We start from the raw sequence: 17,493 nt of genomic DNA on the forward strand, positions 1-17,493 counted from the left end.
TGCAAGCTGCTTCCTGGCATGTCGCGGTGTCTTCACGAATGTAGCATACGTTGGATAGATACCATCGTCTAGATAGTACCCCATGTTGTATGCGTGGCCGTTGACCTTAAAGTTCACGCCAGGAGCTTGTCCCTCACCTAGCCTAGCAAACAATGGAGAGCGCTGCAGCATGTTGATATCATTGTGGGTTCCTGCCATGCCAAAGAAAGAGATCATAGTCTGCCACCGCATCAAGAATGACACTGCACTGACCTTTATGCCCCCTTGTACATCCCTTGCCAAGAAAAAGAGCAATTCTTCCAGCCCCAATGCATGCAGTCGATGCTTCCGAGCATCCCAGAAAACCCTCAAGTGGCATTTTGTGCCAGGATCCGAGTTGTATCATCTGCAATTGGTGCTCTAAAATAATCTCCAAACACCCGCTATGATGGCTCGACAAAACCTGTAGACAGTCATGGAGCATGTCTACTCCGCCATGCGTAGGTAGTCATCATCTGCATCTAGGGGAGCTCCATATGCAAGACAACGCAATGCAGTAATGCACTTTTGGATTGAGGAGAAGCCCCACAAATCGGTGCAATCTTGCTTGCACATGAAGTAGTTGTCGTACTCCCTGACGCCAAAGACAATCTTCATGAACATATCCTTGTTCATCCGGGGCTGGTGCCGAAAATCCTTCGGCGTGTGAGTTGTGTCCTCGGGAAGTAGCCGGAGTCAAGAAGCAAGGCGCCGGCTTGACGATGCCGCTCCTTATTCTTCATGCCAACCCTTGAACCGCCGCGTCGTGGTGCCATCAAGGCCACAATGGGTTCGCAGAGGTGGAGGAGGCTCGCCAGCATTAGCTGCTTCTTGTGCCGCCAGACGGAGGCTGTGTCTCCTCCTCCATGAACAACTGCGCCAAGATCTCGTCGTTGATGTCCATCGCGGAAATCCACCGGACATCTAGCGAGCGGGATGGACAAACGATCATGGCGGAAGCCTCCTACTGCCGGCGAGGAGGCCATGCACTGAGATCAGGCGCCGGAGGTTTCGATGGCCGGTGGTTTCTAGACAAGCGGGGTGTAAAGCGATAATAGGGGAGGCGACGATGACGGCGGCGATCGCGATTCAGAACGGTGGGAGGCGGATCGGGTGGGGGGTAGGAGGTGGGTAAATACGCGCGTTTGGGGGCCTCATGGACGGTTTTCTACATGGATGAGGGTGCCGACGCTCCCAATTCGCACTCCGCGCAAAAGGATCGGCACAGGGTTACCGACGATTTTATTGGGCTTGAAACGGTGCCGGTGCTTTATTGGCCGCCGGTGTGATCTTAATTTTGTTGTCGACACCCAAATAGCTATCGGGGGCGCTATTGGGCTAGCCGATGGAGATGTTGTAATCCTATGGACCAAAACATGTTCCCGGTGTTCCTTGTTGCCTTGTTGCTGCCTAGATGGTCATTGTTGACCCAATTTGATACACAAATCGTAATTTTTTCCTAAGATAATATTGATCCCTCCAATCACCATTTAAGGATAGGTACATATTGCTAATTCGCTGTAGTTAAGTTCCAAAACATCAATAATGTCTCATCCATGATGATGTAAAACATTTTAACATAACCAAATATTCTCATTTGTCTTTTTATCTTTCTTTTGCACGTAAGGAAGAAGAAGATCAAGATTTCGATAAGGAATTACTTTTTATTTTCATTTTTGTGATCTTTTATTTCGTTTTTACATTGTCTTACTTCAACAAATGTTGTAAAACTATTCAAATGATCAATAAGGAATTGTACTTTTTGCATACCTAATACATTCTATTTTTATTTTATTTGGATATTAAAATTTCCACTCTTTATCACAATTGCTATGATGTCATGTTGCTTTATGAAATTACTATTATATTCTTATACGATTGAATTATGCTCAAATTCTAGAAATTTAGCACCGGTCATGTCTAACTATATCGCACTAGATCAAATGAAGGATCTAATCCTAACTCATCAACTTAAGCAAAATTTCAACAACTTAAACAATTTTCAGTAAAATTAGTTAATATTCCCAAGATTTCCGATGTATGAATGCAATGAACATACCTACTTCTACCCCTTACATTGGTGTAAGCTACGAGTTCTAATACAATATGATAACGGGCTCAAGCCTTACAGTTCAAATAACGGGGCTCAAGCCTTACAGTTCTTGCTAAAAAAATGATAACAGGGTAATATATGTATACCAATTTAGCAATTAATAATTATGACCACAAGTTCTCCTATAGTAGATGCCGGCAACAGCTACGGTGGCAATTACATAAACAATTGATCGATGAACTAATCGATCAAGCATAGCATTTATCTATACAATAATATACTATATTACCTTATTACTATCATTTATTTGTCTATGTTTCTGAAGACAAAATTGTGTATAATTTCCAACCTCATCTATACGAGGATTTCATTTATTTTCTTATTAAAATATTTACCTCACTACTAACTTATTATCATGCATTAATTAGTATCCGTAGCTCTAAGGCTAGCCATAGTGGTAGTATCTTAGCTAGTATCATGCACATTGGTCCCACAAAAATACTGATGTGGCAGCTAATTAAGGAGGAGAGATAAGTTTAGAGTATCATAGGTGGATATTGTATCATAGCGCATATCACGAGAAAAGTTAATATCAAACAAATCTTGTACATCAATTTGCATTGAGATTCTAAATAGCAATAAATATAACATAATTATGATACTACTCCATAATACTACCACCCCCACATCGCCTGACTTGAATGGGTCCCGACATATGAGCATATGATGTTACTAGTAACACTAGTATCGTTGGGTTCGTATTGTGAGAAAATGTTTTACTAATAATATAATGTTATGTTACTAGTATAGCTTACTATCTTCATAGTGGATAATAACTTATATGTGATGTCAAGCATTGTTTATTTATTATGTTATAGACTCATTAATGCCTTGGGGTGTGTGATGTTATAGTAACATAGCATAATTACGATACTCACTCTCTAATACTATCATTTATCGACATGCCATGTCACGCGAAATGGGTCTTGCAGACGCTGTGATGTTACTAGCTATGTTACTCCCACTATGAGAGCAGTCTTATATGCATTGATTGAGTACTATTTTTCACATTTATCTATGCAAGGATACAATCTATATCTTTCTTCATTATCCATCAATTAATTGCATATTATCTCCAACCTTGTCTGTACGAGGATATCATTAATTTTCCGTATATTAAGGTATTTATTAGTAGTATACTAATTTATCATCATTAACCTTTAGTGTTGGCACCCCCGCCACGTCGACCGACGTGGGTCCCGCCTTGCTGCCCATTCTATCGAAACGTGACACAAGCGAGGAAAAAGGATCGGTTTTAAAGTCAAATTAGACTAATACGTCACGTACTCACGTGGTTACACGTATCTCAAAGCATCAAAAAGCGCCCGCTCTCCGTTTTTTAGCGAGAGAGTGAGTGGCAGGATTTTGTTTTCTTCTTCCACCTTCTCCTTCAGTTTCTTCCTTCGGCGTATCAGTTTCTCTTCTTCTATACCTATACTCTTATCTCTCTCCATAGATGTTCTGCTGCTTCCGGACCCGCGCTCGTCGTGCTCAACCTGCTGCCGCGCGTGATCGATCCGTAGTGATGGCCAGCGCCGGCGCCAACAACGAGCACTCCCCCGTGTCCACACCGAGCTTGTCCGGGTACTCCGCATCCTCAGAGGGGTCACTGGGAAGCGCCGATGAAGGAGATTTCTCCGGCATGGTGGTGGACCCGCTGCTGCCTTCTGAGGCAGTGGCGTTCGGTTCGGTGTCGAAGATGTGGCGCGGCCGGAAGATCATAGAGGACGCCCTGTCACTGCGCCCGTCTTTCTGCGTCTGGGCAGACGGCTCGCAGATGCACTTCTTCGCCGTCTTCGACGGCCACGGCGGCCACGAGGTAACCTGACCTAACCTCACCTCCCTTCACTTGGTCAGACTCCAGCACAGCACCTTCCACGCCAACTCCAGCTGGAGTGCTCGACACGTCTACACTACATGTACACGTCTGATCTCCTTCCTTGGAACGTGGTGGGCTGCAGGTGGCGGCGCTGTGCAGGGACCAGATGCACGTGATCCTGGCGGAGGAGCTGGCCGTCGCAGCAGCGGCCTACCGGGAGGCGCACCAGCAGGAGGACCAAGAGGCGGAGTTTCGCGCGTGGGAGGCGGCGCTGAAGCGTAGCTTCGAGCGGGCGGACGCGCTGGGGGCGTTGGAGTCGGGGGGCACCATCATGGGGTCCACGGCCGTGGTGGCGCTCCTGGTCCGCGACTTCATCCTCGTTGCCAACTGCGGCGACTCCCGAGCCGTGCTGTGCCGCGCCGGCGGTGCCATCCCGCTGTCCCAGGACCACAAGGTGATCGAGCTAGCTGCCAGGGATTAACTGCATGCATCATGTCGTCTACTGTATTTCTCACCTTGTCCAAATTTGATCTTGATGCGTGGATGCAGCTGGATCGGCCAGACGAGAGGGCTCGGATCGCGGCGTCGGGTGACACGGTGTTCTACTACGACGGGCAGCTGCGTGTGAGGGGGATCCTTGCCATGTCGCGGGCATTAGGTACATACACAGATACACCATGCCTTGCTTTACTATACATTATGCATTTATGTATTGTTGTGCAGGTAGTATGTCGATTTGGTCAGGACAATTAAACATGACAAATTATGTTGAGCGAACGCAGCCGCGCTGCCATGCCACAACACGAACGTTGTGTTCCCAGATGGCATGCGCCTTTTTATGTTAAGGGCATCTCCAGCGGCTACGCATTTCGGACGTCCAAACGGACGCGTCGTGTCCGTTTGCGTCGGGCCAAATGGTCGAAAGTGTCCGGGTGTCCGTCTGCGTCGGGGGTGGCTCCAGCGGCACGACGCATAATTTTTTTTTCATTCATACGCCATAATTTACATGATAATAAAAAGGACATAAAAAATCCAGAAAGGGGTGCTAAAATAGGCGTTGTCTACTGGTCGTCGTCGCTGACGAGTCGGCCATGGAAGCTCGTACGCCGGCGGTGGAGGAGGTACCGCCGCACGGGCAGGAGGCTGTGGCCAGGGATCCCACGCTGGAGCAGCAGGCGGAGCGCGGACGTTGGAACGCGTCGGCGTGGCCGGAGGAGTCGCCGGCCTCCCCTGCGCGAGCGCTGACTCGCGGAGCTGGATTGCGAGCCCGTCCCACAAAGCGAGCTCGTTGAGCTCGTCCTGCTCGCTCTTGGCCAGTGCCATGGCAATGGCCTCCTCCTCTGAAATGTCCGGCGGCTGGTTCTTCGGATCCCACGCCGGTCCGTCGTCGTCGTGGTCGTACTGCGGCATGGTCACGTCGCCGTCCTCGTCCTCGTCGCCGTCCTCGTCCGCGTCCTCGTGGTCGTTCTCTTCTTCTTCGGCGGCGATCTCGCGCTCGAAGTAGTCTACGTCGGCGAGGTAGGAAGCGCGACGCCGCGCGTCGAACTCCCACGCCCCGAATGAAATCCAGTTGTAGGAGTTTAGCGCGTACGCCGGATCCTCCCGCAGATCCGGCGGCAAGACCGCGCGGCGGCGCCGCACCTCGTCCCGCCGCTCTCGGCCCGAGCGCGGCACGGGGGGACCGGCACGCGCCGCGAGTTCAGGTACCAGCCCCCTCCCGGCAAGTTCGCGTCCGGCCATGGTACCGGCCGGGTTTCCTCCCATAGCTGCCGAGCGAGGTCAACGCGGACGTACCGGCCGACCCGTGCTTTCTTGCCGGAACGCGAGCCGCTAGCCTCCTGGTCGTTCTTCGTCTTCCGGAACGGCCAGCATTTCTTCCCCATGGCGTCCGCGTGGTGGCTACTGTGGGATTTTGTCAATGGTTTTGGTCGGGGAAATGGGCGCCGGCAGCGTCCCTTTAAGGCTCCGACGCCATCTCGCCTTCAATGGCATGCCAGTGCAACGCCTACTAGCTGCGCACACTCGCGGAAGCCGAGGCACGCCATTAACGCGGCCCCTGCAAAGGCTGCAGCGCGCCGCCCAGAAGTAATACCGCGGAAGACGAAGCAGTTGTGCCGCTGCCAGGCGGGCCCGCGCGAGGACCGAGCGGACACTTTGCGCGTCCGCCGAGACGCAAACCTGGCGCATATTTGGGCCAGGTTTGCGTCTCCGCGGACGGCCCGGTCACTTTGCGTCGCCCCGCTGGAACAGGCCCCCGACGCATTTCCGGTCACGGCGGACGAAAACGGTCGCTCAGCGACCGTTTGCATCGCGCCGCTGGAGATGCCCTAACAAAACAAGCCTCTTGGCTTTGTTATCTATGAAGTAGCTTCAGTAATCCTGTTGTCGGAAAACACTATTCACTTCTTGGTGGTTTAGGTTCAGTTTCGTGAGATAATTGTGGAGCAGCGTCGGGACTGGTTCACGGGCTTGTTAGTTGTTAGTCTTAGCCTTCAGCTAGGTTAGTTAGATCAGCATCAAGATTGGGTCACGTCTTGCACGGTCTTGATGGCACACTTAGAGCACGATCAGGGTGTCGTGGGATGGCGCAACCCTGATCGGGTCCTATTTTCTGATTAAGTTTGTTAGCTATTACAGTATAAGAGAAACAAGAGAAAGACAGAAAAGTAGCAAGCTTGCATCAAGCCCCCTCCCCCCCCCCCCCCCCCCTCCCCCCCCCTCCTCTTTGTTTCGGTTTGGCAAATACAAGCTATTGGCCAGTGTCTCTCTCTTGTTTGTCACTATCCTATATGTTGGCATTCTCAATTAGTTGGACCAAAGCTGATGCATTCTTTTGTCGTGGAGTTTGTTTCATAAAGCGTCTTGTTTCAGGCACACTTTCTCATAAAGCGTCTTGTTTCAGGCACACTTTCACAATTTCTCCCTCAGTGGTGACCACCTGCACGGTTAACACGTTGCGCGTGGTATAGTGGCATCCCCCAGGCCCACCTTATCTTCTTATTATTTCCCCCATACAACCTTCCTCTCACGCATTGAGGAGTGGGCTCTCCCCATGAAGGTGCAACAACATGGGGTGAACTTGTGGGACTTAGTGAACACCGGTGTTGGTGATCCACACGATGACCGGCGCACGCTCTATGCCATCCTGAGCGGAGTGCCCATGGAGCTTATGCGCACACCGTCCCTCAAGGTGATGGAGGAAGTGGTGTGGGACACACTAAAGACCATGCTTGTGGGCATCGAGCGTGTCTAGGAGGAGAAGGCGCATGCGCACCATACCGAGTTTGGAAAGCTCGCGTTCAGGGCCAATGAGACTTATACCCGCAAACTTTATGATGTAAATAGAAAAACTTGATGATAGAATACTAGAGAGCCAGTTGTTAATGTCTTATAGGCTATATTCCACGAATAAATATTCCTTTGGAATGGAGAGACCTAGAGGAAGAACAACCTGCCGATACTAGTGAGAGCATCGAAGAACGTTTGGTATGCGCCTCACCGCCATCACCAACGAACTTGAGCTCCTCAATGATCCTGCCACCAAGTACAAGCAGGTGACAAACCGTTGCCCTGCATGCTACGTTCGTACAAGAAGATGGTTGCATCCATCTAGACTCTAGTCCATGCTTGATAAGAATACCATGTCCTGGCCTTGAGGAGCTAATCGGGTGGCTAGCCATGGTCAAGGAGCGGGGAGGGGGATGATGTCGAGCCTAGCAACGGGTGCCTTCTCCTTATTGAGGAGGAGTGCGAAGAATGTCAACGCCAGCTTGATCATGGATGCGGTGGCAGAAAGTCCCCCAACGACAAGAAAAAAATCCTAGAATGAGGACAATGCGTCGTCCAACAGAGGTACCGGTGGTGGATCCCGGGAGCACAAGAAAGGCACATGCCACCACTACACCACGTAGGGGCACTTTGCTATGGAATGGCGCAAGGCCAAGAGGGGACGGGAGACGAACGCTGGTACCTGGACTACGGCACGTGCAACCACATGACGGGTTGCAAAAAATGGCTGACGATGATCTACTACTCTGTCAGGGGTAGTGTATGTCTCGGTGACAACACACATGCCTAGATCGTTGGCACGAGCGTGGTCATGTTCACCTGTAGGGACGATGAACACCAACATTATCAATCTTGGGAAAGTGGATGAGATCGCCTACATGATGGTGAGGACGACGCGATGTGCATCTACGATCAACGTCAGCAGCTGCTCAGCAGAGCACCATAGATGCGCAACCGCCTCTACACCATCACATTGCAGAAGGTGGCACAAGTCATCCTCCTGGCCAGGCGCGGATGTGGCATGCCCGCTTCAGCCACCTCCACCTCTGCACCCTATACGAGCTCGATGCCAAGCACATGGTTTGGGACATGCCTATCATCACGTGCATGGAGCAATTATGAGAGGGCTATACCATCGGCAAACAACACCAAACCATGTTCCCACATGCAACATACCTTGTGCAATGTGGATTGGAGCTCGTGCATGACGACCTCTGCGGACCAATCTTCCTGGTGGCACTTGGAAGCAGCAAGTATTTCTTGTTGATCGTGGATGATCACATTATGTACATGTGGCTGGATTTATCCGTGTGAAGTACGAAGCACTCGGTTTCATCAAATTGATTAAAGCCCACACCAAGAACGACAACGGTATGCGTGTGGGCGCGCTCTAGGATGACCGCGGTAGTGAGTTCAAATCAAACGAGTTCGTGAGGTTCTGATGCGAAGAACACAACATGAAACACTTCACCACTGCTCCATACTCTCCAAAACAAAATAGGGTGGTGAACAAGACGGTCGTTGAGATAGCTCGGAGATTTCTCAAGAGGATGGGCATGCCAACTGTGTTCCGGGGAGAGGCCGTGCGGACGTGCACATCCTCAAGCACGCGCCAACGAGGAGCCTGAACTGATGCACACAGTATGATGCATGAAAGGGGAGCAAGTCAAACATGCAGTACCAGGAGACATTCGGGTACATCCCCATATGAAGAATGTTGGGCTCGACGTCGCCAAATTTGTTGATCGTTTGAAGACGATGTTGTACATCGGCTACAAGGACGGCTCCAAGTTCTGCCACGTGATCTAGCCGCGAAAAAGTTGTCTGTCATGCGCGATGTCGTTTCGAAAGAGGATTTACCATGGCCGTGGAGCACGGACACCGGCATCGATCTACAGTCGTGGTTCAGTGTTGTCTACGACATGGCGAGCCGCATCCAAAAGGAGATGTCTTTACAAAGCAACCCCACGATACCTTTGCTAGATGCGGTGGCCAAGGTGATGCCACACATGCCCATGAAGTGCACTGGCGTCACTATAAAAACCTCATGCGCGCTCATGACAACACGCCCATGCTACCACCCTCGACTTTGCATGTTGTCCCTATGCCAACACTGCCTCCCACACATCCTATGAAGACCAGTGATATCCATGGGATCGTCATACCGGACACAAAGTACGCCGACGATGAATGGGACAAAAGTGGATTGTGCCTCACGGTGGCCGAGAAGCCTGCATCAATGGAGCTATCGCTGGCCGATGCGACATGGCAACGAGTGATGCAATATGAGATAGAAATGATCTTCGACAATGACATGTGGGAATTAACTCCACTTCCGGCATGAAACCATGCAATTGTCCTAACTGGGTGTTCAAAGTAAAAAAAAAAGTAACATGGCGAGCAGATCGTCAAGCATAAGGCATGACTTATCACCAAGTGGTATGCACAACGTCAAGGTATCGACTTCAATGAGGTATTCGCTTGTGTCACCAGTCTGGAGACAATGAGGCTGCTGCTAGCCGTGGCTTCCCATACCGGCTGACAAGTATATGTGTTTTATCTGAAATGGTAAGTGTGAGTAAATCTTGGTATGTATATTGAAATAATTTGGCAGGTAGGTGTTGATGCATCATATTAATTTTTGGTATGTTATCCACCGTGAAGTGCATAAGGCACTTCAGGGTGTGATGTGCCACTTGGAATATACCTCCTTCTCTATGTCGATGATTCTCGCTAACAGATCCCCTCTTTTCATGCCTCCTCTCTTTGGTCTTCTATCTCTCTCTCTCTCTCTCTCTCTCTCCAGACAAGTATATCTTGACACACAATATTTTGTGGCTCGTCCTATCTCACTTCAATATTTAGCATTATTTTCCTTTGCGTGGAGGATGTATCTATAACTTGTGACATCCCGAACCAAGGTTTTAAAGGACTAATAGACAACACATACTAACAAGATGCATTTTATTTTATGAAAGGTCTCCAAAGTACATCTCCGCTACTTGCTATAGGATTTTGGGATGTATGCCCTCATGTGAAGTTTTGCGGAATGCCCATGTGTGAGAACAAAGTGTGCTAGAAATAAATGTGTTGGCTATGAGTCTAGTCTAGATCCCAGAGAGCTACAAGGGATAACCACCGCCAGCTGTAAGTGGCTGGGGTGTTACATTTGGTATGAGGTCCCACCATCGCAGAACATGGATGTGTTCTGGTATGGGGCATAAACATATGGTGCATGTGCCACCACTAAACACATGGAAATGTGCCAAGAAGAAATGTTCTGTGTTGTGTTGGTCTTCTAGGGGAAGGGGATGTATGTGGCATCCCAACCTAAGGCTTTAAAAGGATTGTTTCACTACTCATACTAACAAGATGCATCTTTATTTCTGGAATATCATCTTCAATGAACCTCTTAGTTGGGCGTGCTTGGCTAGGGGAAATTTGGGATGAGTAATCTCATGAGAATTTTTCCTCGCTGCGCATAAGTGATCATAAAGTGTGCTAGAAAGACTTGCTTTTGTCCGTGGAGCCAACCTAGATCCCAGAGAGCTATTGAAGATAACCACTGCTAGCCCATTGTGGTTGGGGTGTAACACACTCACTTAGGGAGCAATGTCTCTATCTTCATGAGTTTTTGGATTGGGCTCATTGATGTCATTGCAACACCTAGTTTTCCACAAAGACCATATGTTGGAGAAGTATATTTGTTGATGGTAGAAGTCTGCATACCGACGTTTTATGCTCCCAAAGCTCTTGTTATGAGTATCTTTTGGCGCTTGATAAGACTCTATCTCGAATCTTGAGGGAGATCGAGGGTTTGTTTATTTCCTTCCATTTGCTCTAGCTAATCAGGATGGATTCAATAATTATTTTTATCATGATGCTATTGATATGTTGGTTGTCTGAACCGAAATTTATCCAATCAGCCCTTCTTTGCACAACATAAACTATGGATCTATGCTTTGGGCCATGAAACATATATATTGTATGGTTCATCTAGTGACGATGCCAAGGATAGTACGATAGATCAAGGGTGATTATACATGTTGTGTTTGAAAAGAGATGAACATTTGGACCTGTAGGGCCAACAAAGAGGGGAGACAATGACTAAGAGGATTGACAGAATATATGGAGGTGGTTCATTGCATGGATATGAATTGTGTGTATGTAATTACGTGAAACTCATAGGAGCTACGTGCATACATATTGTGGTTGACTACATATGCATGGTAGCAACAAAAGTTGGAAGTATATATGCAATAAGTTGGTATCTTACCAGACAACAAAGACATTCCACTATGTACTTTTATTTGTCACATTACTGTGTGGAAGGGTTTATAACCATATGGAGATAGTTTCCCAAAATGATTTCTTTTACTTGTCTACTAAGGTAAGATGAAAACGGGAGGCGGGTCGTAGGCCAACATGACAACACTCACTATTGTTCTCTACTATCTTTGTATAGGATTATCATAGGGATTGGTGAAAGGTTAATAATAACATATGGTTGTATTATCCTATACACATTCAAAATGGGAGGGATCTCTCTCACGAAATATAACCGCATACAATTCTATGTAACATATGGTTTCCAACATACATTTCCCTTGCAATTTTTCCACCATCTACCTCATAAGACCATGATCGCATAGCTGTTAAGCCATGCATCTCATCGGAGTTGGAATGGGAATGTCCGAGATTGAAAGATAGTTGAATCCATATACCTCAATTAAAAAGGTTACAAGATTCATAAGAGAGAGAAATACATATGGAGACTGCGAAGGTATCGTATCGAAATGAAGAAGGGATGCTAAAAAGCTAATTTATTGAGATTCTAGTGAACATGTGTCAACAATATTTCAAGTGATTATAGTATGCATCTCCAAGGGCAATGGGTTTCGTCAGGATTACTACTTCAGATGTGTTGATTTTATTGGGCTCCGGTTCCACCGCCAGGGCTTCTTCACGGGCTGGCGCTTGCTGGTCTTCTTTTTGGTGGAGTCGTTGTATTTGTCCATGGCTTCCCGGGTAGGAGGCGTGCTCCTCGGCCCGGGCACATTTATCTGCCAGAGAAAATAACTCAGAAGTGGTGTCGAGATCTCTCGTGTTATTTTTCTCCCTCGTACGAGGGTCCCAGGTGACCACATGGTAGGCGGACACAATGGCTTCTGGAATGATCTTGGGTATAGTGTGTAGCACTTGAAAGAACCATTGCATAAACTTGCTCAGGTTCTCTCCAGACTTATGTGAAAGCTTGTGGAGTCGCTGACGGTCCTTGGGGTTTGCACCTCCTCGAGGAAGTTGACGTTGTTGATTCTTCGTTCTCCCTGGGCGGCCTTGTTGTAAGGTCGCACCCGGGAAGACCCGGACTTGAGCTTTGTAGGCAACACTGCCTCAGCCCCCCTAAGACCAAGGAGAAAAGTGTTTCATCTGTGGTCGACCTAAATGGTTTATGATGCAAAGGAGAATGACATAGAGAGAATCATCTTTACTAGATGAGATTGAGTTAGTATGCTCCCATGTAATCTTATTTTTCCACTTTGTGTCCACCTCGCCAGTGAACACAAAGTATATTACCTATGGAAACTTGTAACATTTTGTGCACTTCTCTGCTGAACAGACTGTAAGGGAATGGATCTCTCCCTATATTGATATAAACCTAAGTGGAGATGAGTTGATCATTTACGTTGAATGAATGTTATCCGCCTTCAGTGGGCCCAAGGAGAAGATGGATTCTCCCATCACGTCATCTTTGGCCACATATGGTGTACTTTCAAACGTTTATTTCATCACCACATATACCATTGGAGCAATAATTTGGAATTTCGCGTCAAGAGGAGATGATAGGACCCAATAATTTATGCTCCAAAATGAACTACCTAATCTAGACCGATGAAGATGCGCTTAGTGCAATTCAACCATTAGACTATCTCCAAGTCCTTAGTACTAAACAATCAATTGTGCCATCTATAGTAACTTTCATAATAACATGTACTAATGGGGAGTAACAACGTGGCATATTGTGTCAAGGAGAAACTATAGTACAAAATAATAAACATTTCAAAATTAAGCACCTCCATAGAGTCGTACCCAAGTTTACAAAGATGCACCACCACAATTCTAGACCACTAGGCCATCTCGAAGTCCTCGATATTACCTGACTAAAAATGTTCCCCACATTATGATTCTTTTTATATTAATTTTTCTAAATGCTTTGTACCAGTTACGATGAAGGTAGTGTCTTGCACCTCGGTCCCGCTAATGGGGAGCTAAGCCGCTTTAACATGGCAATTTTCTCAAAATCGTGATTCTGAATCGGATCATAACCCCTATGGCAGGTTCACAAATCGTAGATCATAATTGTGCGATTCATAATATGATGTACTCTATTTGCTAGAATCGTAGAGACAATTCATTCAGTTTGGATCATTAAGTCTTATAATCGCATGATAGAATGACAATTCGAGCAAACTTGTAACCTTATATCCCTGATTGACTCAGACACCCATGTTAAATATTTGTGTTATTCCTCTCTCCATATATCTTGCCAAATTAAAAATCCATATAAGAATTATTTTCTTTAAGTTTGATGCTCATGCCAATATTTGGTTTACGCACAAAGCTAGGTCGCTGCATTGAAATAAAACTACTGATATAACCAACATATGTATAGTCAGTTGAGTTGGGCGTTCAATAGGCACGTGTTGTCTATGAATGTAATGCACCTAACCATTTTACCCAAACAGATAAGCTAATGAAGAAGTTTGGGTAATAAATTTGGACACTCTCCTCACATGTAGGGCCTTTTAAGCTGGATGTGGGATCGAAATAGGCCGTAACTATTACTAGTAGTAGTTTGTTGACCGTGCGAAATTAAGTCTTGTTTTCTTATCGTATGGAAACGTAGGGGAGTCACTGATGCCGCGATAGAGTAGGCGTTTGTGTTTGTGGAGTTCTTGTCCCTTATGTTCGCACTCGGGACATGCTTGTAAATCTTATTCTACCTTCTATAACATTATGGTACGCGTTCGCGTACTCTCGAAAAAAAAGAAATTAAGTCTTGTTTTCTTACCGTATGGAAACGTATGCACCTAACTACTCTACCCAAAATTTTAAGATTATGAAGTAGGATGGCCAATATATTTTAACACCCCCTCACTTGAATCTCTTAGGGGCATACAATGCACCGAGTCAACAATAAACTTTTTGTAAGGACTAATTTTGAATGGAAGCATCTGATTAAGTAGAAATATTGTATGTTAACGAATTTTGGCCAATGAAAATGAGGACTCACATCCTATTAGGCCCAATTCTTTTCGGTTTCTAGAAGGGCTTCTCCCAGAAGCTCGGTAAGACTAATTTACAAGTTTAAACAAATTTGGGAGACATGCTTCTAAAAGAGGCTGAGAGAAGGGAGCTTTTGGGAGAAGGCATCCTAGAAGCAGAAAAGAAGTCACCCTTACTTGCCCATTAGAGGAAATGTTAACGGGGTGGGATAGCATCTTGGATCAAGCTAACACAGTCAAATACTCGAAGTTGCCCCCCCCCCCCGCCCTCCAATGTTGTGGATCAAAATTGGCCATTACAAGGAGAAGAAGACGCCTTCAGGGCCGACTAGAGTGAGGTTTCGAACCCATTGAAGGACCACATATCCCCTTGGATGTGCTATCATGAATGTTCATATGGTGGAATGAGTGGTAGCAATGAACAAAACCACATATCCTATATGTAGTTAACATCATACAATATCAAAAAGGAATTTCTTAGGACATAATTATCTAACAATCGTTGATCTTTCTACTCAAAAGCATTCCTTGGCTTTGTTATATTTATAAGAAGTCTAATATGTTTGTTCAAAGTTTATTCCAATCAGCTATGGAACCACACTAGCATGTCTAGTTCTTAAGGGTTTTAAGGATTTCTTATTTTATCATTATTTATCGCATGGTTGTCAACTTAACGAACAAGAAATGCTAATGGTTGCAAATTCAGATGTTTTCACTTTTATAATCACCTAAAACAATGATTTCACATTGCGTTGACATATATTGCTCTAAATCTGCATTTGGGCTTGGTTGTCCATGTAAATTAGGTTTGTTCCTTTGCTTTTGGTGGTTTTCTGATGTATTTCCCTGTGAGCTTAGGCGCACCACTGTTAGCTAAATCTAATCATGACTGATCTGCTTACCATGTCATACAAACAGTAAGCTTTATACTTATTGAATTGAAGTTATAGGATCCCCGACTATGCGAAATACGTACACATCATGCGGTACCTAGAGCTATGTAATTTAGTATGCTATTGCACCTACCTAGTTGGTAGTTACTACTAATTTTTCGTTTTTATAGTAAGTAGCCAATAGACACCGGACATGGTGCTTTTGCTCCTCAGTGCATATGCTTCCTTTATTTAGAATACATTTTAAACGCATAAAAATATCAAAAAATCCAAAGTAAAATGTTACGCGTACATCTCAACATCATTTCGTGTTCATGAAGTTGCTTCAAGAAAAAGCGAGTTGTTATGTGGCCTGTGCAAAAAATACAAGAATATCATTTTACTATGAAACTATAAGTGATGATGTAGAATATGCAGATATGCGGGCTAAGAAAATTCTCTGAAATTTTTAATATTTTGAAATTCATTTTTTGGGTAAAAGGGAGCATATGCATATGGGATCAAAAGTGCATTTCCGATAGACACCAAAAAATTTGATGTATGACATTGTTACTAGAATTGTTCAGTGGTATGCTAGCTTCCCTTGCAGGTCTATTTTCGGCAAGTTTTTTGAACAGCTAGATTGCAGGAATACTTTATCTTACTTGGAATTACTGAAGATATTATCTGTAAAACCCTGAGTATCTGGCGACTATACTTATGAAAATATTTTTTCGTTTGGTCAAGGTGAACTCCTATCCTTTTATCAGTGTTACCTTTAGCAAGGATGTTATTATGTACTGTTGTATTATCATTGATGGCATATTGATGGTTCATACCGTAAAAACACAAATAAAGGTTCATTTGGACGTTCTTCTTTGCTTATGAAATATTTTTTGAGCAGGGTACTTGCTTGCTTTGATGGATATGTGGGCGTTGTTCCCCTGCATATTTTCAAAAGAGAAATAGCATATATTCCAGTTATTTTACGGAGTTTGTTCATTTCTAGAACAGTTATATTTTTGTTTAGTACATACTATTTGTTCTGATGCTTCCGGTATTTGATTTCATGCTGACACTGAACTACACTCGCAGGGCACAGGCTCCTGAAGCCTGCAGTGATCTGTGACCCAGAGATTACCATAACCACCAGGTCGGAGGAGGACGACTGCCTGATCCTCGCGAGCGACGGTCTATGGGACGCGGTCTCGAACCAGGTGGCCTGTGACATCGCCTGGGAATGCCTTGAAGATATGAGCAATGAAGCCGCTCAGTACGGTGGCAGCGCACTGGTCGGACCAGATGAAGATGAATGGTGTGTCGACGCTGCGATCGTCCTCACGAGGCTCGCCCTCGCCAGGGGCAGCCGAGATGACATCAGCGTGGTCGTTGTTGATCTGAAGATGATGGGTTAGCTAGGCAGATCAGATCATCATCTCCTATGCAGCTTAGACTTGATAGGCAGCTTAGCTCTCCGCAGTCTTTGCAAAGATATATCTCCGAGACATTTCCTCTGTTCTTTGGATTCTTAGCTCCCTAGCTAGTTCTTTTACAGTTGGTTGGGTTTATATATGTTCGGCCAAAAGAGTCTGGGCAACATCTCTAGTAATATGGATGGACGAAACAAGTTAGATTTATAACTGGAAACAAGCATGACTGCAAGTGACATAAGTTAATGCTGCTGTCAGTTATGTTTTTTTATAAAAGGCGTTTTTATTGACTCATGATGTCGCATCAGATCGATATAAGAAAAACAAGTTCACACACCCAGCCCCCGGATGAATAGTGCACCCGATGATTTGGTGCTGTGTAACTTTCAAAAATTTCTCTTCTATTCTTCTATTAATTGAGAGGTTACAAACTTAACTGAAATGAAACTTCAGGCCATGATCCGAGAAGTGAGCGTTGTCATCCCAACTTTCCTTGCTCATCGCCCTACTTCGTCGCCAGGTCCGCTTCATTATCGTGCCATCCCACAATGTTATCACACGGTGCCGATCTACTCTACCAAACAACGGAATCAACGACTGCGTCAGCTTGTTTATTCACTAACTGAAGAAAACACTAGCCGTCGAAACTGACAGAATAACAACTAAC

General features: G+C 45.8%; 1 protein-coding gene across 1 annotated transcript; it reads left to right on the top strand.

Annotated features, from left to right (window-relative positions):
- The first annotated feature begins 3,656 nt into the window (after window positions 1–3,656).
- LOC124695255 (probable protein phosphatase 2C 37) lies at window positions 3,657–16,811 on the top strand. The gene is made up of 4 exons (XM_047228122.1): window positions 3,657–3,950; window positions 4,093–4,404; window positions 4,500–4,608; window positions 16,492–16,811. Exons 1-4 carry the CDS (start codon window positions 3,657–3,659, stop codon window positions 16,809–16,811), a joined length of 1,035 nt encoding a protein of 344 aa, XP_047084078.1.
- The last annotated feature ends 682 nt before the right edge of the window (window positions 16,812–17,493 follow it).

Source organism: Lolium rigidum, chromosome 3, assembly GCF_022539505.1.
Source record: "Lolium rigidum isolate FL_2022 chromosome 3, APGP_CSIRO_Lrig_0.1, whole genome shotgun sequence".
Classification (NCBI taxonomy): Eukaryota; Viridiplantae; Streptophyta; class Magnoliopsida; order Poales; family Poaceae; genus Lolium; species Lolium rigidum.